The sequence below is a fragment of the Xiphophorus couchianus genome, chromosome 4 (assembly GCF_001444195.1).
Source record: "Xiphophorus couchianus chromosome 4, X_couchianus-1.0, whole genome shotgun sequence".
In the NCBI taxonomy this organism is placed as follows: domain Eukaryota; kingdom Metazoa; phylum Chordata; class Actinopteri; order Cyprinodontiformes; family Poeciliidae; genus Xiphophorus; species Xiphophorus couchianus.
Window position 1 is genome coordinate 29906814 of NC_040231.1, and position 24564 is coordinate 29931377.

The 24564-nt window shown below is 40.8% G+C and overlaps 1 protein-coding gene across 3 annotated transcripts in view; it reads left to right on the top strand.

The window, feature by feature from the left end:
* phkb (phosphorylase kinase, beta) overlaps window positions 1-24564 on the top strand; it is a 111136-nt gene that overhangs the window by 57195 nt on the left and 29377 nt on the right. For all 3 annotated transcript variants that reach the window (XM_028013888.1, XM_028013885.1, XM_028013884.1), the window contains 4 exons: window positions 579-636; window positions 1797-1874; window positions 4303-4461; window positions 4663-4757. In XM_028013888.1, the coding sequence (XP_027869689.1) occupies window positions 579-636; window positions 1797-1874; window positions 4303-4461; window positions 4663-4757 (390 nt within the window). The remainder of the gene's footprint in view (window positions 1-578; window positions 637-1796; window positions 1875-4302; window positions 4462-4662; window positions 4758-24564) is intronic.

The window sequence follows — 24564 nt, forward strand, 5'->3', positions numbered from 1 at the left end:
GGGGTTGCCCCCCGAGGTGCCCGAGTTTAATTAAATCAAAAGCCTTAATTAAAAGTATGCGATTGGTCATTTATCAAGCGTTTTATTTATAGCTCCACGTTTCCAGGGTGTGAAATTGTTTTTGTGTTTGCTACTTTTGTTTTGAGATCTTTTGACTTTGAAATGTGGGTTATTACTGACCTGTATCCCTGATTCGTTGTCCATCATCAGAATGCTGCATGCATAAAGCGTCCATATAACACAACAGCCTTCTTTGTCCTCTTCATACCATCACACTGAGGAAGCAATCAAACTCAGGGATAGTAACAAATGCATATAACGATGTATGTAATGTAGCTGTATTGCTGTTTTTGAGGTGGCGAATTAAATCTTCACTTTCCCATCAACAGATCTGCCTAAAATGACAATAATACAAAGAAAAAAAACCTTGGAGAGCATTAAAGAATGATGTGTTTTCTGTGTGTTTTTCTTTGCTCCCTGCCGTTTCATATTAAGAAGCTTTCCTGCTTTCACTTCAAGCTGGATGCTTTGTAAAACAAGAAAGCAATCTAATTCCTTCTCTCTGCGTGTCTCTGCAGCTCTTTGATGGAATCGAATGCGAGTTTCCCATGTTTTTCATCTACATGATGATTGACGGTAAGCCTCACTCTCTTCGCCGCCGCTGCTGCTATGATGCCTCATTGGGACGAGAGAGAAAAACCTGCTTGTAGTGTTTTTGAAAGAAAATTACATTTTGGTTTATTTTGAAGAGACATTAAAAAAAAAACTACAATTGATTTTTCAAACATATGTTTAACATGACAAAATAGGTGATAAAGACATTTTCTTTTCTTTCTTTTTTCCCCCCAAAACAGAGAGTCATACACGTTCTGTATCCATGTCGCATTAAGGCTCTACACCAGGGGTGTCCGAAGTCTGTGGGCGTGATTGGTTGTTATTAGTTGGCACTGGGAGAAAAAAAAAAGTCTTTCTACCTTGAAAGACTTTTTTTTTCTTTTTCACAAATTGTCCGTCTCAGACTGTTGCGTCACAGTGATAATTTCAACAAATATGTAAAAAAAAAAAAAAAAACAATGAATAAAAGTTGACGGTGTGTGTATTTCAAATCTTGCAGGAATTACAAACCCATTTTCTAAAAAACACTAGACCAATTTGTTTCTTTCATAATAATCCTTGTTTAGTTTGTTGCTAAGCATAAAAATATAGAAACAAACAAAAAACAATCAAATTAGGTTCTTTTTTTTATTAAAACCCCTCAACTGTCTCATGACCCGTCGGATAACATGTAAGTGTTTTCAAGGTGACAGTTAAAGGGTTAAAAATCAGGGTTTTGCAGCCCATGTGGCAAAATGTGTGGACACCGCTGCTCTACAAAGCTGTTATAGTTCAAGTACAGAGGTTTGCTTCTTTACGGTCTAGTCAAATCCACCGTAGTCCATGGCTGGATCAATGGTTTAACTCAGACACTCAACAGATTCACATATCTGCACAAAGCCGTTCAGCATCTCAGTATAAGTTAAAAACTTCTTGTCTTGTCCTAACTCTAAAAAAAAAAAAACAATCCACATTATGGAACCTGGGTGTTTGTCTTCTCAATACAATGACACTGACACAACGGGAGTGTGCATAAATGTATTGTTCATGTTGTGAGGACCAATTCAGTCACAAACAGTAGTACAAACACTCTGCTCTGGGATCACATCTATCTCATAGCTGCAGGCAGAGAGACACAGAGAGCACAGCCCAGAGCGCCTTCCCTCATCATCCTGTCCGAAATGTGTCCCTGTCTCTTTAAGGTGTGTTCAGAGGAAATAAGGCACAGGTGAAGGAGTACCAGGACCTCCTGGAGCCCATCATCTTCCAGTCGTTTGAGGGTGAGTTTTCACGTAAACGCACGTACACATCCAGCAACTGTTGGTTTCTGATTTCTGATTTTCTTTGTCATGTTAGATCCTGTCATTTTTAGCATGAGAAAAACGTTACATAAATCTACATCTTTTCACTTTGACTGCAGCCATTATATTGAGGGGAAACGGTTACATAATAGGAAAGTCAGCAGCTTGGTGTTTCCTCTGGTCCATTCAGAATAGACTGGGAATAATTAGAGAGTAGACAGGATGATGGTGTGAGACATTAGTTGCCTCCATAGAGTCTTTGTACTTGTTCTGTATAAATTAGCACCAACTCCTAAAGTTAATAGTCTGAGCTTTGGAGGTGAATCAAAAAGGTTTTTCTTTTGTTTCACCATTAATGTTAATGAGAAAAAAAAACTAAACAAATGTGATTACTGCTGTCAGAAGAATTCATTGACTTTAATTGATTTGCTAAAGCATAAACATGCTGCCCTCTGCTGTGAGTGTGGCTACTTATGTAGCATAAAACAGCAAAAACATATTGCATCAAAGATGACAAACACAAACAGGTCAGAAACTGTGACTGAACAAACACGCATCACTACGCTAACTTACAGCAGAATCTCTAACAGACATGAAAACTGTTTCACACTGGTGAATATTTTGAGAATCAGGTCAGAACTGACTTACAGCAGGGGATTCTCAGCTGGCGTCGCGCTCTGAAGATAATCTGGAGAGGCGGGGGGGGAATCACACAGGAGGCAGGACATCAGGTCAAATCTGCACCCTTACTTTTTAATGTTCTTCCTTGTTTGTTGTTGTTCGGAGCACGTTTAGGAAGGCAGCTCATGTTTCATATCGGGATGTCTGTGTTTCCTTTATTTCCCTAAAATAGTTGCCGAATATAGTTTTGTTTATCTTCAGCTCCTTTAACTATTTTTTTTGTGTGTATATCAGAGCCATACTACGTGTACATTAGTAAAAGGATGAAGCCTAATAAACTGTTTGCACCTTTTTATTTTATAAATAAAAGGTTTAAAAGTATGCTTTACATTTACTTCCAGCCTCCCTGATTCAATACTTGGTGGGAGCAAATTTCACAGCTCTAACAGCTGAGGGTGTTTTAGAGTGAGCTTCACACATCTACATGCTGAAACATTGAGCTCTTCCTCCTCAGCTCCGGCTCATTCCTGCCAATAAACATGTTCAGCTTGAGCCATAAATTCTGAATTGGATTTAGATGTGAACCAAGCTATTTTAACACTTTAATATGCTTTGATCTTAACCATTCGGCTGTACTGCTGGCTGCAGTTTGAATTTGTGTTTTTTCCATTTGTGTACCATAAGCAGTCCCCTGTGAGACGTTTAAAGCGAAGCTTGGTGTGTTGGAACCCATCCCTGCTGTAAACCTGAACTCAGCATTCTTCCTGACTTGTGTGTTGTATTCCTTGTCCTTTGTAATTCTGTGATTTCTCTGTAAACTCTGAAATCTTTATAGAAAATCAGGAGATAAACTCAGATTAAATAGGCATCTTTTGATGGATTTTATCTAGAGGGGACCAGAGTAAAAGTAGTACTTAGGGATCACAGCGTGGCCTGTCAAAAAAACAAAAAACAAAACATGAATGCAACTGCAGCTAACACACCATTAATGTAGACAATCACCTATCAAATCCTTCTGTTTACACTTTATGGTCAAGTGAAGAAAAAAAAACATGGAAATTTGTTGTAAAGAGAGGGTGTGAAGACTTCTGCAAAACAGTGTCGGCCATGTTTGATTGAAACTTTTCTTTTTTAATCAGTGCACAAACAGCATGCTGTAAAATCTGAAGAATGTTCTTTGTCCACTTTAAATATCATTTAGTCACCTGGAAAGTGGTCTGGAAAAGACCTAAGCTAAGTGTTGAAGCAGCTCTGAAACATGTCGAGTCTCACCGGTAGCATACACGACGCATGGAAACCCATCATTAGAGAGCGGTCGACTCAGCAAATAGAAAGAGTCCAGCTGCACGATTCAGCTTAAGAGTTCAGCACAAAAATCAGACTGTAGTGGTCATTGAATTCAACTGAAAAATACTTTATTTATCCCAAAGGGAAGATAAATGCTACTATAATTAACATAAAGAGTGATTGTGGATAGTGATGCTGTCCAATTCCACATTTTTCCTCACTAAAATATTTCTAATAAAAAAGATTACTGTTATTTTGAATGCAGAACCTTCTTAACTAGTCCATGTTTGTGTCTATACCAACTCAGGCATGAAGCTGTTTCTCTAAAGTTCTCTAAACTACACAACTGGTTTTGTAAATGACTCCTTTAAGCTGGAGTTGTCGCTTCATTCTCTGTGCTGCGTCGATTTAGACGCGTTTTACTCAGAGACACAGATCCAGAGAGGATGTGGTCTATGTAAACACTGCTTTATTGTTTTGTTTTTTGTTTTTTTGACAGGCCACGCTGTGATCCCTAAGTACTACTATGTACCGGCCGACTTTGTGGAGGCGGAGCAGAACAAACATGGAAGCCAGAAGCGTTTCCCTAGCAACTCTGGTCGTGATGGCAAGATGTTCCTCTGGGGTCAGGCCATGTACAACATTGCTAAGCTGCTGGGTGCGTTTCTTAAATTGTTAACATGGGAACAGTTTGTCATGTGGTTACGATTTTAAGATTCCTTAAATCTATCGTTACACTCCAGTTGAATGCTAAGAACAGCTATTGATCAGTAGTGTTTTGTTTTTTTCCTGTCTGTAAATCTTTCAGTGACATTCATAATCTTTTGTTTCTGCACATGTGTGTTTCTTAACGTTCCAGTGGATGAGCTGATCAACCCTAAAGACATCGACCCCGTCCACCGATACGTCCCACGGCAAGACCAGCGCAACGTCAGCATGAGGTACTCCAATCAGGTAAGCTTCCACGCAACTGTGACGTCTAACAATGCAGAAATCTGAGATTCATTTTTGTTACAAGTTAATAGGAATTAACCTAATGTCTTACTTATTATTACCTCTGTGCTCCTCTATTTTTTCATTACTCACATGTTTATCCTTGGAGAAACAGGGGAAAATTACTAATGATCAATCTCAAATAATTACTCTAGTTCTGCTTCATAAGTGAGTCAGCCCACACAGTCATAAACACTGAAGCTGTTCCATTAAAATGGTATTTTTATTAACGTCTATTAAGCCAAAGCATGAAACCGTGAATGTGGAAGGATAACTCGGCAATGAAAATAAAACGCTGGATCAGAGACTAATAAAACTAGCAGGAAGCCAGACTACGCCGCAGGGGATTCTGGGTAAACACAACCAAAACAGACACACAAGTCTAAGAGCTAGTGGGAGAAATGTCAAAGACGAAAGAGAAATCCTATAACCGCTAAAATCTGACGGCACTACGTTTATGTTTACGTTTCGTGAAGAAGGAAGTCGCCCTCAGTGTCTCGTTTGGACGTTTTAGTTCTTGGATCACAGCGCCACCACAGGTGAGGAGGTTGCGGTGGCTTCTCAGAGGGTTTGGTTCATTTGACAGTGCAGTGTGAAAGCGAACTGCAGCAAGTGAAAATGTAGCAAATATTGCAACTTTGGTTCCCAATCAAACCGACTCTACAGGAAGATAGCAACTTAGCTTAAAATGACAGCTTACCAAAGACTCTACAAGGTTCTGAGTGGCTTTATCATCCTTTTCTTTGAGAACTCCCAACACTTGTTCTCTGTGCTCTCATCATGTTCTTCCCTTTCTCAGCTCTGGGTCTAAGCTCTACATGTGCTCTCGTGCCTCCTTAAATCATGTCCTCTGCTGTTGTGGACTGTTCTTCACCCCACCTGGAAAATCCAGTTTGACACCAAAAGATAAACAAGATATGTTTGAAGCCTCCGCGGTGTGGTCCGCATCCTGTAAGGCAGACTTTATTCCTCCCACTTTTGGTAGCAAGGCTGTAAATAAAAAGAAGCTCAGGTGCTCTTTGTAATCTCTGTAATTAAAGGGGAGCATTTGAGGGCTTAAAACGTTTAAATTGAGCTAATCCGTTCCTGTGTAAAAATGAACCTCCTCCGTTTCCCTCTCCTGGAAGGAAATTCAGCTGGAAGAATAGATTACACACCGGCCTAAAAAACGAAATATTTATGCTGGACTGACTGTTGGAGACTCTGTGGACTCACATTAGCAAAGAACGTTTCACATTTTTTGCGATTGGCCCCATGTGGGTCCATTTTTTTTAGAGAAATGATCGAGGTCCTGGAAACAGTCTTCAAAAGGAAAATATAATTTCAGTTTATGGTAATATATGGTACATATATATGGTACATTGGGAGGATATGAACTACAAAAAAATGTTAAAAAAAACAAACCTCCTTAGTGCTATTAATGGCAGCAAAAAAGGCCATAACCCGAAAATTGTCTGTAATCGAAACAGTGGACTGATTTCATATAGTATTTTTGTCATGGAAAGAATAACTTTTAGACTGAAGTCAGAAGGAAACTGGTCAAAGCAGTTTAATTATGTTGAAACTCTCAGATATTGATGTTATATAATTATCTAATTTTAATTTAATACATTTTTAATATTTTTTATTTCTTTTTTCCCATTTCTCCAATTAATGTCGCAGCTTGCTTCCTGGTTAGGTTTATTTATAATGTACAAAAACAAAACATCAATCAAATGATATAAATGACCAAATATAAGCCGTAAACGTTGCAAATTGTTCAACGAAAATAGAAATTCCATTTAAAGAAGCTGATGTTTAACGTCCACGTTTCTGTTGAAGAACTTTTTTCTACAGTTTATTTTAAACTTTCAGTCTCGTCGTTTCTGCCCTCTAATTCCTTTTTCCTCCCCAAAGACTCGATTGCTGGCTCATATCAAACACCCTGTTTTGCCCTCCTCTGTTCTTAAATGCCTTTTTTTTTTAAAGATCTCCCTCCTGGCTCCTCACATGCAAGGAAGTCTTAATTGTGTTTCCCTAAATCAAGAGCAAACCAGCAGATATTAAACATATTTATGGTTTTTTACCTTGCCAGAGGCCAACCTGGCAGATGAGGATTAAACCCCGCCTATTTATTCCTCTAAATGGCAATCAGGATGAGGTTTAATCCATATCGACTGTGGCCGGCAGCTCCGAGGATCACGCTGATGAAAGCTGGAGATACATATTCACCTGCTTCATGAAACCATTTTTCCACCTCCATATTCCACCCGTTTCTGTTGCCTGGCTGATAAGACAAAGCTGGAACGAGGCACAGGGAGAGGAAAAGGCTTTAGAAGGTATGACAATTGGCAGAATAAATCCAAATATCAGCAAAGGGAACAAAGGAAATGTTTTTATCCAGCCGGCCTCTGCGCTTGAGTTTCTTACCGTCTCCCGTCTCGTTGTAGATAACAATGTTTCACTTTGCGACGGTGTCGGGTGGATCTTTTGTTTTTTTCCCGCTCGTAAGAAACCGAGCGCAGCGTCAAGCGTTTGAAATGCGATGGAGTCAGAAGTTTACATCCACTCACCCTGGTTAAGGATGAAATGTTTCTTCTGGACCTTTTAATAAATGCGATTTGAAGCGTTTTCTTTTTCAGATTAGAATGATTACACTGCTGAGACACAATCTTATCAAGTAGTTCTGTTCTGGTTTCTATTGCAAATATTCTAGTGCACTTCAAATGAGGCAAGACTAACTCACGAGGAACTCTATAGGAAAATAGAGTTACTTGTTTTAAGTCAATAATTCCTCAATATTGATGAAAAAGAACAAGTTCTACTGGCAGATTATTTCCCTCATAACATGGCGAAACAATCGAAATGTTTGTCGATTGATCTGGATCGTTTTGACGCAGTGCGGCGTGAAAGCGAGCCGCAGCAGCTGAAAATGTAGCAAATGCTGCAATTTTGGTCCCAAATCAAACAGAGTCTACCAGACTGTCAGGTATGAAAACACCCCAAATCAGTTCAAGTGGCTCCTGCCAGTTTTGCTCATTAGTTTCCAAAAACTTTCTGGTGGCTACAAAAAGCGTTTCAGCCCAGTATGTGTGGAGGTGTGTGCTATTTGAGCCTGTATGCATAATTATGATCCTCTGAAGATTAGAGAAAAAAACCAATAACTTCAAAACTTGCACATCCACACCCTTTTCATGAGTTTATTGAAGCTGTTGGTTGCATAGTCAGTCCACCCTGAAAGAATAACAGTATAGATAAATCACTTCAAGCCCAAAATCCATAGCGCGCTTATGTAGTGATGAAACTTCTTCCCAGCACTGCAAATAATCAGGTTGTTCCAGTGCTGGCAGAGCAGGGAACATCAGCTATTCAAATCCTGATCCTTATATATCACAGTGATCTATATAGATCTGATTTTAAATCTTAGAAATCAATAAAAAAATCAGCATCGGCTTCTTTGTGTGGAGCATCTAAACTAGCTTCCCCTGGGAGCAAAAACTGGCTCCTGTCAGGTCGGAAGCAGGTTTTGTCAAGATTATCAAAAGTTTTATCACAGCTGGTTTATGTTGGATGTGCTTAGAGTAGCAGCGGCGCAGCTCGCTGTGAGCCAGGCCTCTGACGGTAGCAGTCACCACCCAGCATGCGACTACATGAACAAAGACCCACACCCTGAGCCGGATGGGTTTTTTTTTTTAAACCACAATCCTTCCACAGAAATGGGGAAAGAATTTTAAGTGAACTTTCTCTCTGGGAAATGTGTGAAATGCTTCGGTTTGTTTGGCTGTGGCGTGTTCTTTCCGTCAGCATTTGGAATGAGAGTTGGCCTCTGTAGCCATTATCAATGAACTCACTGATCAGATTTGTGATCAGAAAGCAGGGTGGAGCTCAAACTGGGGCAGTGGCAGCGACAGTGGCCCTTCTGGTGTCAGCTGCCACAGCTTGGTAGAGGCAGCTTCTGGCTTTTGTGACAGATAAACGCAGCTTCTGTGGCCGAGTGAATGTGAACAAGTTTATTTTGAGCAAATCAATAAAAAGAAATAAGAACACATATACATCTGTCACCGAAACCATGGCGTCTCACAAATGCCACGGCATCCGTCACTAAAAGTGTGTTACCTGCTACAAAAGCCGGAAGCTGCCTTTACTAAACTTTGGCATTTTCCGGAAGTGCCACTGACACTGCCGTGATTTGAATTTGCTGTCTCTGCTGCTGCTTGTGTTCTGTTAAAGAACAGTTTTCATCCACTGTTGTGTCGGGTAACTCTGCTGTTGCTCCAAATATCCATTACCACCAGATAATCAGTGCTGTTTGTGTACACACACGTCCAAATGTTCTGTTTTAGGTTCATCTTCAGCCTCAAAAATGCTACAGACAACATGATCAGAAAAAGCTTTTAGCGCTGACAGCTGGCCAGGGAATAATTGAGATGGATTTTCACAAACATGTGCAATTCTAAATCTGTCTCAGACCAACACAGAGCCGGCCGGCTGTCCGCTGACGGATGAAAACAAGGCAGCTGTGCTGATGTTATGTGCTGCATTGAATATGGGGTGAATATTATAGGCACTACAAATATGCCAATAGTGATCAGACGTTTACAGATATATTGGCTATTGGATTCTGTTTCATCCATATTTATTTAAGTGATGCAACAGTTCACATATTCATACTGAAAACACCTGATCCCCAAATGTTGGTTTAGTGCACCAATTCCTCAAGTGATTCAAGTTCCTCGATTATTAAAATTCCTCGAGGAAAATGTATCTGCCTCGAAGCATCGTTAAATTATGTTTCATGTAGCGCACCGTGTTCGGGCCGGATCATTATTTGTGGAGGGCGGCGCTCTTACTCTCGCCTATGAGTTGCTGTGAAGTGCTAGCAGCATGGTGTTGAATTGTGTGGCGTTTTGTCAGGGTTTGGGTGAGAAATGAGGACTGTTGAATTTCGCGGTGCGATGGTTGGACTACGACAGCGTTTGTGGCGTCGGAATCGCGTCGTCACGGTTTTGGAGCGGTAGGAATGGGCGCCGAGAGAGAGGGAGAGATCCGTCCGATTCCTCTGATAATTGTAAGATAAAATATTCTTTCACAGCAGCCCTAAATGTAAGCCTTTCTTACAGTCGCTATCATACTTTCTGCTATAGTATAAGGTTTTTGTGAGGTTTTTACATGTAGCTATGTTAATATCTCATTGTGACATATCTGAAGTTTTATATCTTTTTTGGGGGGATGAAAACACACCACAAACCTATGAAATAAACAGAAACTTTCCGTACGTAAGAAAAAAAAAATACATCCAAACTATTTGAACTATTTCTGAGTTATCATCATTATATGGTGATTCTGGTTTTTATGTCGTCCTCCATCTGATAGGAGGCACATCTCCCGTTGAACCTCAGGGTTTTCTCACATCTCTGTGCCGTTGGAACGTTTTGTTAACATCCCTCCAGGCCTCGCTGAGAAACCCAGCTGCATCTTATCACCTTTCCAACCACACATTGTACACCTGATAGAAAATAAACCCTTCGCCTCACAGAAACCGTGATGAGGTGATTTGCTCCTCTATGTGTATAGAAAATCTTAGAATTGATCTGTTCGCAGATTTCGTCGTATAAAAGGAGAGCAAAGCGGTGTTTTCTTTTTTTCCATCTTTGAGAACATGAATGCCTCAAATGAACCATTTTTCTCCACGCACCTGTCGCCTTGCCCTCAGTCTGAACAAATTAGGTGTGATTGTTTATTCATCAGGCTGAGCGGAGCGCCTCCTGGGGTCAGCTGGGCACGTTGTGGACTTCTCCTTTCCGCCTTCTTGAAGCAGCATTTCTCCTCCATCTCTTTTTTTTCTCTCTCTCTCTTACTGTTTCACCTTAGCCTTTTAGTCCATGTTTCTCTTTCATGTCAATTTTTCTTTTTTTTTCTGTTTTTTTATTTTTTGCTTTTGAATCTCAGCCCTTGCACCTTTTCTGGCTCAGCCAGACTCTCAGCTTTCATGTTATGTCGGCAAGGAGACCCGAGATGGGTTGGGAGGAAAACGCAAAAGGGAGAAAAGAAGTAAAGGGATGAAGTAAAAGGTGTTTTTGCCACTTTTTCTGATGATTATTTTGGGTTTTAAGTTGGGGAGGGGGAGGGTAAATGTGTGCTCAAACGTCTGGTTGGCTCTTCATCACTGAAGTCCAGCGTTTTTGTCTCCAGGCAGGAAGCAAGCACACGGCCATGCCGAGCTTTCACATGCTGTTAGGAACTGATTTCAACACTTATTGTTCTCTCTGTCCACATATATGGAAGTACTCATGTCTCAGAGTAAGAGTAAATGAACATTCAATGCTGTTAAAAAATGTATTTGCCACCTTAGAGATTTCTGTTTTTGTATCACTTAAATGTTGCCATTCAGCAAACAAAAATAACCCAACTAAATGACAATGTTCAGATGAGGATTACAAAAGCAATTATTTGAATTCAGTTTGTCTTATATGGTAACATATTCCATCCCCTAAACCTAACAGAGGTTGACAAGAATGGAGAATGATTTTAATTCAGCCACACCGACTTGGACTTTTATCAACCAATCTATTTGCAAAATTGTCATTTTTGATGACACCCCCAAAATGATGCAGTCTAATGCATCATTGGTCGAAGAATGGAGTTAAGTTTTTTCCCCAATAAAAAACATCATCGTGCCATTTAAGATGAAAAACCAGTTTTTAGAACCTCAGTCCAATATTTTCACCTTGCTTTGTAAAGTACATGTCATAAGTGCATTAAGGCTGATGGACTCTAAATCGTTTATATTGCAGACATTTGAGTCGTTCTGCAATGCAGTAAGGAAACCGACCTGTGTGTAGTTAGCTTAATTTTCTCTTATTGTTAAATATGTGCTGTAATATAGGTTGTTATGCTCTTATCATCAGGAATAGAGAATATTGGAGCATTCAAAACAAAAGGTGAATGTTTTCAAGTCTGTCTTTAACATCACAGTCTAAGGAAATAACTTTGTTTTGAATAGACGCTCAATCCACTTTAAAAGTTCATACATAGATACATATTTTTTCATGTTGCAAACATGAATTGCTTCAAAAATACTGACTTTGTTCAGCTTATATCCCGCTCTAAACTGTTGTTGATCTGGACCTGGTGATAAAAATCTTTTCTTTTTTTGTTTTTAACCTTCATTAGCTAACTTCAACACATCCATTTCCAATAACGCCTTAAAATCATGCAGAACTCCTGAGCTGATCCACAAATAGTCTACCCTCATTATTATGAGTTAATCATGTAAATTATGTATTATTTTAATACATACTCTATATTTAAAATAATATACTGTATGTACTGCAGATTTCCCCACATTTTATGATGGATTGCGTCTGCGTCGTGGAGGCCTCGGCGGATTGAAGTGCAGCAGTTCAAACGTTTTGCGTTTGACAGGGAGGAAGTTGTAATTCTGTTGGTGTGTGAGGCATTTATGCAACTTTAATGCTTTCCTGACGTACGAGAAACCTTTCTGCAGTCATGAACTGCAAGCTCTTACTGTAGAGGGAGGTTATGGATGAAGCCAAACACTTTAAATATGCATGTTTTCCACGTGACAAAGGAAAATCTGATGAAATGTAAAGCTGCAGCGCAGCAGGTTCTCCTGTGTTTAGGTAATTCGGTCCTGTTGAAAAGCTTAGAGTCACTCCCCATGTGCGTGAACGTGACGTTACTTGTGGGAGCTTTAATGCAAGTTTTAGCCATTAGAACCAAACTGTCTTTTTGCAGAAAAAAGAAAATTGTACCGTATAGAAAGGCTTTTACAGCTGATAAACTTGTACACTTAAAATAAATAACATTTCTCGACTTGGACTATTATATTCTGCAGGTTATGTTTAAAATAAATAACAGTACATTGCCAATACATGTGCTAAAAAGATTTATTAAAGGAGCAGTGTTATACACAATCTACTTTTTAAAGTTTACATCATGTCATAATGTTACTCCCTCATCATAAACATACGCCATGTGTTGCTTTGATTCTCTCATGAACGTTTGAGAAGCCTTTGAATCTCCATGGCAACCAGACAGCTGTGCCACACGCCTGGGGGCCCGATGTCAAGTTAAATGTCTTTTAAGTCACATTTTATATAGAACGACAACTGAAGTTGAAATTATTAACTGATACTGCTGTAAAATGATGCAATGTGCCTGAAAAACATATACTGTAGTCCTAAGTGTTTAAAAGAGAGATAATTTATCATTTGAGAGGATTTGAGTGTTTTAAAAAAAATTAAACATCTAAGTTGGAGCTAAAGAATCGTAGCATTTTATGTCTGGTCATGGACCAAATCTGCAGAACAATCTGCCTAAAGGAACTAAAGAGAGTGAATCGATTTTTACTTTTACAAAAAAGAATAATATATAACATGCTATCAAGCTATAATGAAGCATATTGTCTCAGTAGAGTGCTGTATCATTGCAGAGGGTATATATCTTTTTATCTTAATGATGATATTTTATATTCATTGCCTGTTTTGTGTTTACGGATGTATCTATATGGACATGTGATTGATGCTTAGCTGCTGGTATAGCAAATGGACTTTTGAGCGACTTGGTGGAATTTACTATTTTTGTTCCAGCTACTCTTTTTTTTAATTTAAAACTGTTTTGTTAATAACAACATGTGACATTCTCATTTTAAACTCAAAGTCAAATAAATAAATAATCAATTACGGAGGCTTGCCAAATGAAAGTAAGAATGAAATTAAACTAATTGCCGACTAGTCGGCCAATCAGGCGAATGATTGCTTGGTTGATGTGCGTAGCTTTTGGCTGGCGCTGTAGTTCCTGACGAGTCTGTGTTTAGCTCTAGCTTTACTTTGTGGAGAAAAGCAGCGCTCCGTGATCTGCAGCAGCAGTTCTCTGTGGGGTTTTCGGTGCAAAAAGCCACGAGGTCTGAGTGGGTGAGTCGGATGAAACTCACCCCGAGAAGCAGGGCGTGACATCCCGCTGACAAACATGCAGTATGACTCAGCGGGCGAAGCGACCGGCGCATCAGAGAAGTCATGAATGGCAATGAAAGTGAATTAGTTGCTTATTTCTCTTATGTCACACTCTTGCTTTTAATGTGGCTCCCTTAATGTGCTCAGCTTTTCAGAAATGCTCACGGTGTCATTGTGGTTTTCTCAGTCTGTCTTTTTGCCCCCTTTGTCGTTCACTCCTTCTGTCTCTTTGAATTTTCTTCTGGGGTTTTTTTGCAAATTTACCAAAGGCACTAAGCGTATCCCGCTCCACAAACATGCAGGAAAGGCATGTGGGAATTAAAATAATCCACCACTTAGCTGTGGAGTGAGTGGAACACTCCAAATGAAAATTCTTTGATTTAGCCAAAGATCGCACGGCTCTGTGAAGAAAAGGGTTGATGGGGAGAAAAAATGACTGCGTTCCAGAGGTAAAATATGGGTTTATAGGATGTGTTCTCGTATATATATTGTATATATCAGCAGACATCAGGAGCAAAGACAATGCACGATGCAACATTAACAGGAACCAGAACAGAATCCAGCCTCTCCTCCAGTACGAACACAGCGGAGCCAGCTGAGAGCCACCAGAGCACCGCTGCTCGATGCAACATTTAGCAGCTTTCAGCTCCAAGCCCGACGGCTCTCCCCCTCTCCCTCATTACAACACAATGCAGGTTCCCCCAACACCACCTGAGCAAAGGTGTCAGAGAAAGCTGCAGACTTTTGGACAGCCAGAGAGTGTCCCATCTGTCTGAGGGATTTGGAGTAGATGAAGGCTGAAACTTGTTCTATACATCAGCAGATTCCATGAAGTTTCCAATAAAGTCGTACTTTTACACACATCACAAACAAAAAGAGACGTAATGAAATACCTTAAGACACAAACCAAATCAAAACACAACGTTCAAATCAACCACCTCAACAGCTTTAACATTTTTACAAACTTTACACGAGGACATCACGAAACGAAACTTAAACACAAAATTTCAGCAATTTCAAGAGGGTTTGAAACAAACAAAAATGATACTTGGATATAAATTCATCTTTTTCCATCAATCCAATTTGATCAATTATAGATTTTTTTAAGGTTCTATGCCTTTTTTTTTTTATTAGCTTGTATTTCTCAATATTACTTTTCCTTTAATCAATTTGAGAAAGAACTGGTGACTTTGTCAGGTTCTGATGGATCAGTTCACAACATTTTATTTAATTTTGAAATCTCCTGTTGACGTATTTAAACAAACTGATTCTTTGTGTTGGCAGCATTTCTTTTTTTTTTACGGCGCAAGTCATTTATATTCTGCAAACTTAATGAACATTAATGTTTTTTTGCAATTTTGCTGCTGTACATCAGCTTTGGACGTTATTGTTAAATCTCCCCTAAGATAGGTAATAATAAGAATAATAATGCCATGTATTTTGTGTACTGAGGACTTTGGTGAAATAGCAGATAGCTTTTTGTAATGGTTTGAACTTTCTGGTCTTAAATTATGTCAAGAAGACCATTATGCAGATGGTATCAGTTAAGGGGGAAAGGCTTTTGCATATTTATGTGGAGCTGTGCAGGCAGCTGTGGCTCACTGGGAACATTAGTCCTGTTGCAATTGGTGATTTCAACTTCCTCTCACTGCAGGGCGATGGGCCCTGGGCATGTTGCCTACCGATATACTCATGTTGTGAACGTGACGCTTTGATTGATCACTTTAGCAGGAAAACTTTGTCCATTTATTGCCTAGAGTTCTACCAGCTGTCTGTCAGAGGCCTGTCTCCTTGATTTTGACCGTTAAAGTTCAGTTTGTTTCACGTAATCGAGGTTAATGTGCTTGTAAATTTTGATATGAGCACACAATATTTAGCTAGTGCGCACTCAACTTTGAAGTAGGACTGCAGCCTCTATTTGGTGGTTTCAAGGTCTGTCACCAACACCCCAGCATTCTTCACACATCGTTGTTGAAGAGAAGTAATAGAGACGTGTATGAGAAAGATGACCTAAACCTGATTTAGTCCATTTTAGTCAAACTCTAGCTCAGGGGTGCCCAAAGTGGTTCCTCGAGGGCCAACATCTTGTATGTTCTAGTTCTCTCCCTGGTGGTACCAACAACCTTTTCAGCAAGACAATGTTCTTCTTAGGCCTTCTAACGAGCCATTATTGGATCCAGGTGTGTTAAACCAGAGAGAAAACTGAAACATGCAGGATGTCGGCCCTCCAGGACCGACTCTGGGCACCCACCCCTGCTCTAGGTGGTTTATGTAGAAGGTCTGGTTCATTTGGGGAGATGTGAATGCGTAATTAAACTGAACTGTGATCTGCCTAAAAACCTAAGTCTCGGTTCAGTTGAAGTGAACTCTGCTGAGGTAAGAATGCACATGTCAATGCCAAGTGGGATGGGAAACCGCTCCAAAAGCAGGAAGTGGGCTATGGCATAAGGCATTCTGGGTAAATACAACCTAACCACTGGCGGTAGAAATGATTCTTGGTCTTTTACCGCCGACAAAAGAGACAACGACAGCTACTAAAGTCTGACGCTACTCCAGTTTGGTTTACATTTTGTGAAGAAGGACATTGCTTTATTGTCGCTTTAATACATCTGACATTTGATATTTTCACAATGCATTATATGTAGATCTTTTTAAAAAAGTTATGATTCCTGCTTTGTTATGCCATCCTTGTTTGACGTTGAAATTCAGCTCACTCAGTACCTCATGTCCTTTCCATCTGATTGATTGATGGATGGGTCAGTGGAGTAATTACTGTTGAAAGATATGCAGAAACTCCACATTAACTATTCCCATGGTGGTGTTTATGAAGACGACATGAGGTTTTCTGCTGTACACACTCCCTCTGCAGCCTCAGGAAGGTGAAACTCCAGCGATTTGTTTACATGCAGAGACGCTTCATCGGCGTCAGAACGAGTTCTGTTTCAGTAAAACAACTATTCTCCATTATCATCCTGTTGGTCCGTCTCGCTGAGGCCTGTTTACATGGAACGGCACCGGAACAGAGCCGAACATTGAACCGAATGACACCAGATTCATACAGCGGCGTACAAATCACAGGTCAGTGGCAGGACAGTGTTGAATAATCTAAACATTTCCCACGTGTAAAGAGCGCAGCGACGCCTTCAGCAGCATTCAGCAGATGGACACAGGGATGTGTCTGTCCCAAGGGTGCATTCTCATGTGCAGCTCACTGCATCACACCATGTTCCAGCCTACGTCCACTTCAAACCAGCCCCACCAACTGAATCACACGCTTAAGTGCCAACATGCACACATTTCCTCATTCTCTTTCTGTAGCCTTGGCTTCACTCACACACACACCCGCACACACATGCCCACACACGCCTACACGCATGCACAGTGTGCTAAGCCATGCTGTTTGCCAAATGGCCAAGTGGTGGGCAGGAAGTGTTGAGCCCAGTGGTCTGTGACAGTAAAAGCCTCACAGAGACAGCCATTGACCTTAACCTGCAGGGAAATGGACATCACTCACACACTCAAACACTTTGCAAGCGTTAACACAAGAAACATCACCCATGCTCTAATGCACCCTCTGCTTACACTCCTACCAATACATACACAAGCTGCTGCTGCTGCAAACTCCTAAAAGTTGAGAGTTTGTGTTGATCTCAGGGAAAGCAAAGACAGAACTTTGCTTTCCCTGTCCAGTTACAAGCTGTTCTCTCCGTCTTGGACCCCATTAGAGGCGTCTGATTGGTTTTGCCCCTCGTGTTTCCTTTTGTCGGTGCTGCTGACTTGCTCTGCTGTCCACCGTCTTCCTGTTAAAGGTCAATGCATCGCTGGGAGACAAAAGGAAAAGCGAGCTGCCAGGAGGCATAACCTCTTGGAGCCCCTGGGGAGGAATCCAATGTTTGCACCTGTTGTGCTCCTTTCATCCAAACTCCTCCCCTGTTGCTGTCACGTCCTTTTGCACATTATGGTGCATCAGAGTCTCCCGCTGCCGGAATCGGTGTGTCAGGTGAATGCGGGGAGTGTGAGCGGCGCCAGGTGTGCTGAAAGGCAGCATCTGCCCTTCTATTAGCTGCTTGTTGATGGTTACTGCTGACAGTGAAGGCGCCGACGCTTCACAACAGGAACTGTTTTCACTGCACTCTGCATTTGTCGGCTTTTCTCTGATCCAAAGGACTGCAACACCACATGAGAAACAGACCCTGTTTATTTGATTTAAACCTAAAACGATTGTATTTGCTAAAAGGGGCTAAACACAAAGGCACAGTTTTTTGTTGCGAAAAAACTCCATCATATTATTTTCCTTAAACTTTCTGAATAAAACAGTTTGTAGTTTGTACCTGTAGTGTTCCAGTGTTATAAATACCAACTGGATGAGAAAGAAACTGATGCCAGGAAGATTCTTCAGTTCAGCTCAGCTGTTGGTTTTTACCTCCTGCCTGCTGACCAACAGATGCTTTACAAATAACAAGCAACGACTGAGAACTAAAGTCTGAAGTCGTATGAATTTATAGCCACAAAAGTAGTTTTCAACTTTCAGTGGTGGGCACACTGAAAATAATCTAAAAATGCTAAATGAAAATTTTGTTCCGCTGTTAGCGCATCATTATTCTTGCAAACATTTAGCTGAGCTTCCATTAAATAAAATCTTGGACCTAAATTCTAAAGCTCTAATCTACTTACTGCTTAGTAAGCTTTCAGTTGAATAAAATGTAATTTTTTTATTTTTATTTTGGTTATGGACTGTTAAGAATTCAAGCTTCTGTTTTTGAAGTGAGTGACGACTGTCTGTCTAATCGCATTCTGTTTCTTTTTTTCTTCCGAGAAATGTTTTGGAGTAAGTTGCAAGGATGGAGCAAACAAACAAACGAATGAAAGACATTTATGAATTGTTTCGAGAGCCTTTATGTTGGTGCTCCTCTCGTTCTCCAGGCGAGATGCGGTGCAGCACATTTATTCTGCATAACTAAGGTTTACAGTTAACAGTTAATAATCTGCTGATGCTGATGCTTTCTGACCAATGCCCTGCAGTGGTCAATCAGACAGAATCAGCAAGAGTTAGCAATATTCATCAACTATGAACCTGAAACCGTGAGTGAAAAGTCTGTTCCAAAGAATCACTTCCTGAAGCACAACTGTGTAGACAGAGGAGTAATGACACATTTTACCCTGTGGAGGGCAACACAACACATGTAGACATCAACATGGCCACCTCTGCCAGGTGATTGGTTATTCCAACGGCGAGGTAACTCACCAGAAGAGTACGCCACTGGAATGAAGCAATTCCCCTCCATAACAGTTGGTGGCAGCAGTGATATGTGCTTAGACCACATAAAGACAGGGGTATATGTATTTGCTTCCAGAAAATATTTTTTGTCAATTATTAGGAAATTATAAATGTTGTGCTCCGAAGTGAGTGAGCAGCCTGGCCAACCCTCGTCTACCACATGTTGGTGTCGCGCTAGTGGAGCTAATGTTCACGATTAGTGCTTTAGGGTTAGCACAACTAACATCTTAGCTTAAGTCAGTTGCGCTAGTATTACCTACCACTGGCAGTTGGTGTTGCTTGTCTCGAGCCTGTCCTGTCAGCTTACTGGTGTTGCTAGCCACCTGTCGAAGTGGCTAGCAACAACCTGCTGCCTGTCTTGGAAGCGTCCAGCATGTCGGTGACCAAGTCCTCTCTGCCAGACAACACAGTGCAGACAGGAGACTGACATGCAGGCAGGAAAGTAAACTTTTAGTCTGGTGAAGTTTTGTTGGTGAAAACAGCAAATGGCCCTGCTATTCTCGACTTAGCAGACGCGGAACAACTGCAGGGGGGCGGTTAAGTATACGTTAGGAAGTGAGACAAATCACCGAATGAACATAGCAATTTACTGAATGGAAATCCCCACTGACGACAGGCTGCCTGGTGGGAGAGATTGAACTCCCCAGATGGGTTCTTAGCTGCAGCCCAACTGCATTTGTAGTTGTATGCTCTTTATGTCTCTCTTACCTCCTCAAGCATGAATGGAAAGGCTCCAAATATGTGTGGATGTCTCTGAACAGAATTAATTCCAGCAAAACTCACTTTTAGTTATTTATTTATTTTTTATTTGATTTATTTTTCAGAAGTGCAGCGTCTGTGAAGGAGGTAAAGGTTAGGATGTGCTCAGTCTGCTTAGAATCACTGTCACAAAATCCTTTTTTACCTCAAGAAATCTATTAAATAAATCATTAAATTTTTTTTTTCTTTCATCCTTACCTGTGGTTAAACTTCAAACATGGCTCCCAGAAAGGCTGACATTATCATTCAGACAAGGTTTGCAGAGGTTGGATTATTATCACAGTTAGACTAACAGAGAGTTTGCAGTGAGCAGAGCTGCTTTAGTTCATGGTGAACTGAAGCATATGAAGGTATGTAGGTATATATACCAGGGTCACCTGGGCACTTTACTTCTTTGGTACTTTCTTATCCACCAGGCAATTCTCAGTCAACAACCTACTTGTGAATCTATTCAGGTATCCCTTTGAGATGTGTTTTTCAAAGTGGCCGTCTCCAGGGGGCGCTAGAGGGGCCTCAGAGAGCTGAAGGGCAAATTAGAAAAACAAAGAATGCAGAAATTAAAAACATTGAATCAAAAAAAATGATCATAAAATCTCACCCAGTGCTTGTCAATCATTGTTAAAACAATATAAGTTGGGATAATTTATTGAAATATTATTTTCTATTCTCATCTGTCTGATTGGCTGCCAGTCAAATTTACCGAGCTGCTTCCCTCCTGACGCCGTAGCGCAGCGAGCGTGAAAGGAACAAGTTTCTGTCAAAAAACCGACCGAAAAACCACAGTAACTCCAAGCCAACAAAAAAATGTAAGAGGCAGCATATACTGTATGCTGAATATAATAATTATTGAATAGTGAATAAAAGTCAGGGGGAAAAAACCTTGTGATGTTTCTTTACATGTTGTGCAGCATTGTCTGTTGGTTTGCAAACCGTTTGGGAACGCATGCCTGGGAGGATTAATGATTATCAGGTTTATCTAAGTCTTGACTGAAATGGTTAAAAGAGGATTTCATCCACTCATTTGGGATTTTTTCTTTTCGAATAGAAGAGGCGCCAGACTGCCTGGAAAATAACAGAATTGATTTCATCCATTGTTTTTCAATGCAAATCACAAGTATCAGAGGCTGATTCAGTCTAAAGAACTTGTTTTTAAAAATGCACTCCTGCATTTTATTCACATCATTACTCGTCCTGTTTCCATCTCCATGATTACTTTTATTTTGTGTGTTGTTTTTTTTTTTTTTGATGGGTTTCCATTTGAAAAAAGTCAATAATACCTGCTTAAATATGTATTAAAAAAAATACAAAAAAAATTTACAAGGCAGTAATGTTATACCACCAAGTAAACAAAAGAGGTTAATTTTGACTATTTAGAAACAGATGTGGGTCCACCTAGTGTCTCCTAGCCCAACTACTTGCTTCTTTTAACACCGCATTAAATCGGTAAAATGGGCATCATCACTTCTAACACGCTCCATCTGCTTCCCAAAGATTGTAGTTATGCTCGTATGCCATGTTGAATCTTCAGAGTGCAGCCTGGCACAGAAACGGGGGAGCATAATTCTGTTCCAGGGTCATTGTCAGGCTGCATGCCTGCATTACGGCTCATCACAATAACACACACTGGCAAGTTAGAGTCACCACAAGTCTGTTTTTTTCTTTTTTTATTCCAGCGTTGGGTTTGTCATTTAAATAAAAAGGGGGGGGGGGGGGGGGGGGGGGCGATGACTTTCAAAGTTGAAGATAAAGAAAGATTTTACTTTTTTTTTTAATGCAACAAAACATCACATGCACAATTCTGCCAGACAGCCCGTCACCATCAGGCATTCATATTTTGGCTGCATGTATATTTATTTTTCACTGCGGCGCTCGCGTCATTATGCCCCCCTCCGCGTCTCTCCGCTCACACAGACAGTAGTAATCAGGCCACTTATCTTCCACCAGCCTCTCGGCTCTCCAGGCGTGGAATCAAACAGAGCGGCTCTGACAAGCTGGGACTCCTGTAGCTCATACCGTGGCTCGCCTTTAATATCAATTGATCCCTCCTCCTCCTCCTCCTCCTCCTCTGCTCATAAGGATTCTGTTGGTGGAGGATAATATTTCTGAGCCCAGGCTGAGGAACAATGTATCGCTTTCTCAGTCGGGGCGCCTTTGCAATTACGGCAGTCAGCGGCATGCAATCCAACTCTTCACTCGCTTCTCCTCTGTGGAGGTGATTCCACCCTCCTTCCTTCCTTCCATCGGCTCCCCCTCCCTTCTTTTATCCTTTTGTCTTTCAGTCCCGTAGAGCCACTTTTTTTTTTTTTTTTTTCCTCTGTCAGACTGGAAGCGATTCCCTAAATCAGATCAGGGGAGTCGTCCATTTTTATTACGTTCTCTTTAACAGTGAAAAACCTCCCGGTCGCGCTCCTTATCGCTTCATGCCGTCGGACGACCTTTTCGAAGCGATTTCTTTAAAAACCGTACACGGGAGGCGTTTTCTTCACACAAAACGACTTGGCATCTCTTTCATGATTTGATTAGATTTTTTCCCGCCTCTCCTCATGCGATCCGTCTCTGCCGATCCCTTGCTTTGAAACGCGCTCATCAGAATCTGAATCTCTGAGCCGCAGAAAGGCCGAAGCACGGCGAGCCCAGAGTCGCTCGTCTGTGCGGGGACATTAAAAGAAGGGATTATATTTCATCCAGATAGGGACGGACGGTGGAGGAATTCCTCTGCTTCCGTTTTAAAGCCATGAAAGTGTTTAAACGTTTTATTCCTTTGAGGCGGGACGCTCGCTTGAGGCCGCCAGCCGCCACGCCGGGACGGATCTGACCTTGAAACGGAGTCGCGTGGCCTTTCAGATCAGTGTTGTTTATTTCATTCAGGTTTATTTTGGCAAGTAATTCCACAAACCGAGAACACCCACTTAACGTCTGCCGGCTGGCTGTTGGATTTCACAGCAGTATGACAATGCTAGCATTTTGAACTTAGCAAAAATAGGCAACATGCAGACGGCGAAAGAGTTATCCCTCTGCAGACTTCGTCTGGTTTTGCTTCATCACTGACCAAAATAGTTCCATGATGACTCAGTTCAAAATATTTTTCAACTTTTAAGTGGCAAACAAAAAAAACCATCTAGAAACATCTAGAAATCCCCAACATACATCTAAATTAAGATTCATAATGGGGGAAATGTAAGATTTAGAATGTGCAAGCCAGAATTCAGAACTAAATCTGATAGAACATCACCTGCAAAGGACTGTGGACGATAAATGTCCTGATAATTAAATAAGAGATATTAGATTGAATGTTTGAACTGAATGCAAAGGTGATTCAAGAAGCTCGTAATTTATCTCTGAAAACGCCTATGATTATAGATTATTGAATAAGAAATTGTCAGGAAAGGAGAAAATGTCACATTACATGTGGAAAAGTTAGTGTGGTCATTTTGTTCCAAGCCAGCAGGATACGAGGTAAACAGGGCAGAAAATAAGAGACGAGTAGGAAAATAAAAATCCCAAACACACAAACCAAATGCAGAGGTAGAACCGAACAAAAGATTTTGTGGAGGAAACTGTAGCATCGAGAACAGAAAGGGATAAAGCAGAAAAGGAGGAAACAATCTCATCCACTTTCCATCTTGAGTCACAGGTCGGTGGTTTTAATTTTGGGGGAAAAAGTCAAATGAAGCAGAGCTGAAATTCATTTGGGTTCTGCAGGGACTCACAGCAGCATTCCCCTGCTAATGGATTTTCACTTTGTCAAATTTAGCTCCACCGTATCTCTGAGGGGCAGCTCGCTTCCAGCCAGCCCGTTGGTAACCGCTGGTAACCGCAGGCAGTCCATCCTGCTGCTGCGTGGCGTACCGTAGCACCAGCAGCATGTCCCCCTTTTTAAAACGGCTTCTGATTCCTTTTTTTCCTTCCTGCTCTTGCAGGTTTGGATTGAGGTTTCAAGACGGAAGAAAATTCTTAATCTGTAATTGTCCGCATCAATTTATAATCCTATGCAGCAGGCAATGACTTAGCCTCTTGACAATTGTTCGAATATTTTTTAGCTTTTCTTGCATCAGTTTGATCTCAAGCGTCCAGGACTAAAATTTATCTGCATGATACAAAAAACATTCTCTTACTAAAAAAAAGGCTGTTTTGGTTTTCTAGGACTGTGACCTCCCTGGTGAAAACTGTAGAGTGTTTTATTCAAACACTTATTTTGAAAGATGTGTGTCATCTTGTACCTTTGTATATTGTAGAATATTGTGTGTTTGTCGGTGGAGACATCGGGACATGATGAGTTTGTTTACTGGGTATAATACAAAGTGTTGCTGCTGCATTCCTAAAGTGGCAGTATTATGTAAAATCATCTTTTTTGAGCTTTATTCCCTTATCGAAAACATACCTGGAGTGTTAGATTTTTTTCATGCGTATTTGAGAAATCTAATCTCCATGGCAACCATTCAACTGTGTAAAACGCCGGGGTGGACCTAGCTCCGCCTTCAAGGCACAGCTCCTCCTCGGAGCTGCAGTTTCCAAACTTCCGCCTTTCCTTTTACTCTTAAGGTTTCTTCTACTTTGTGTTGGTCTGTCACACCAAAGAAAAAAAGAAAAATGTAAAGTCTATTGGAAACGTTTAACTTTAACAGTCGCTAACCAGCAGGCTGACAATAAACTGGAGCTGTTAGAGGCAAAAAGGCTTTGCTGCCCAGGGTGAAATGTAACAGTCTAACCTTTCAGGAATCTGATTCATGGCTCATTTTAGTATTTCTATTGCTTGTTTCTGATAACAGAAAATAGA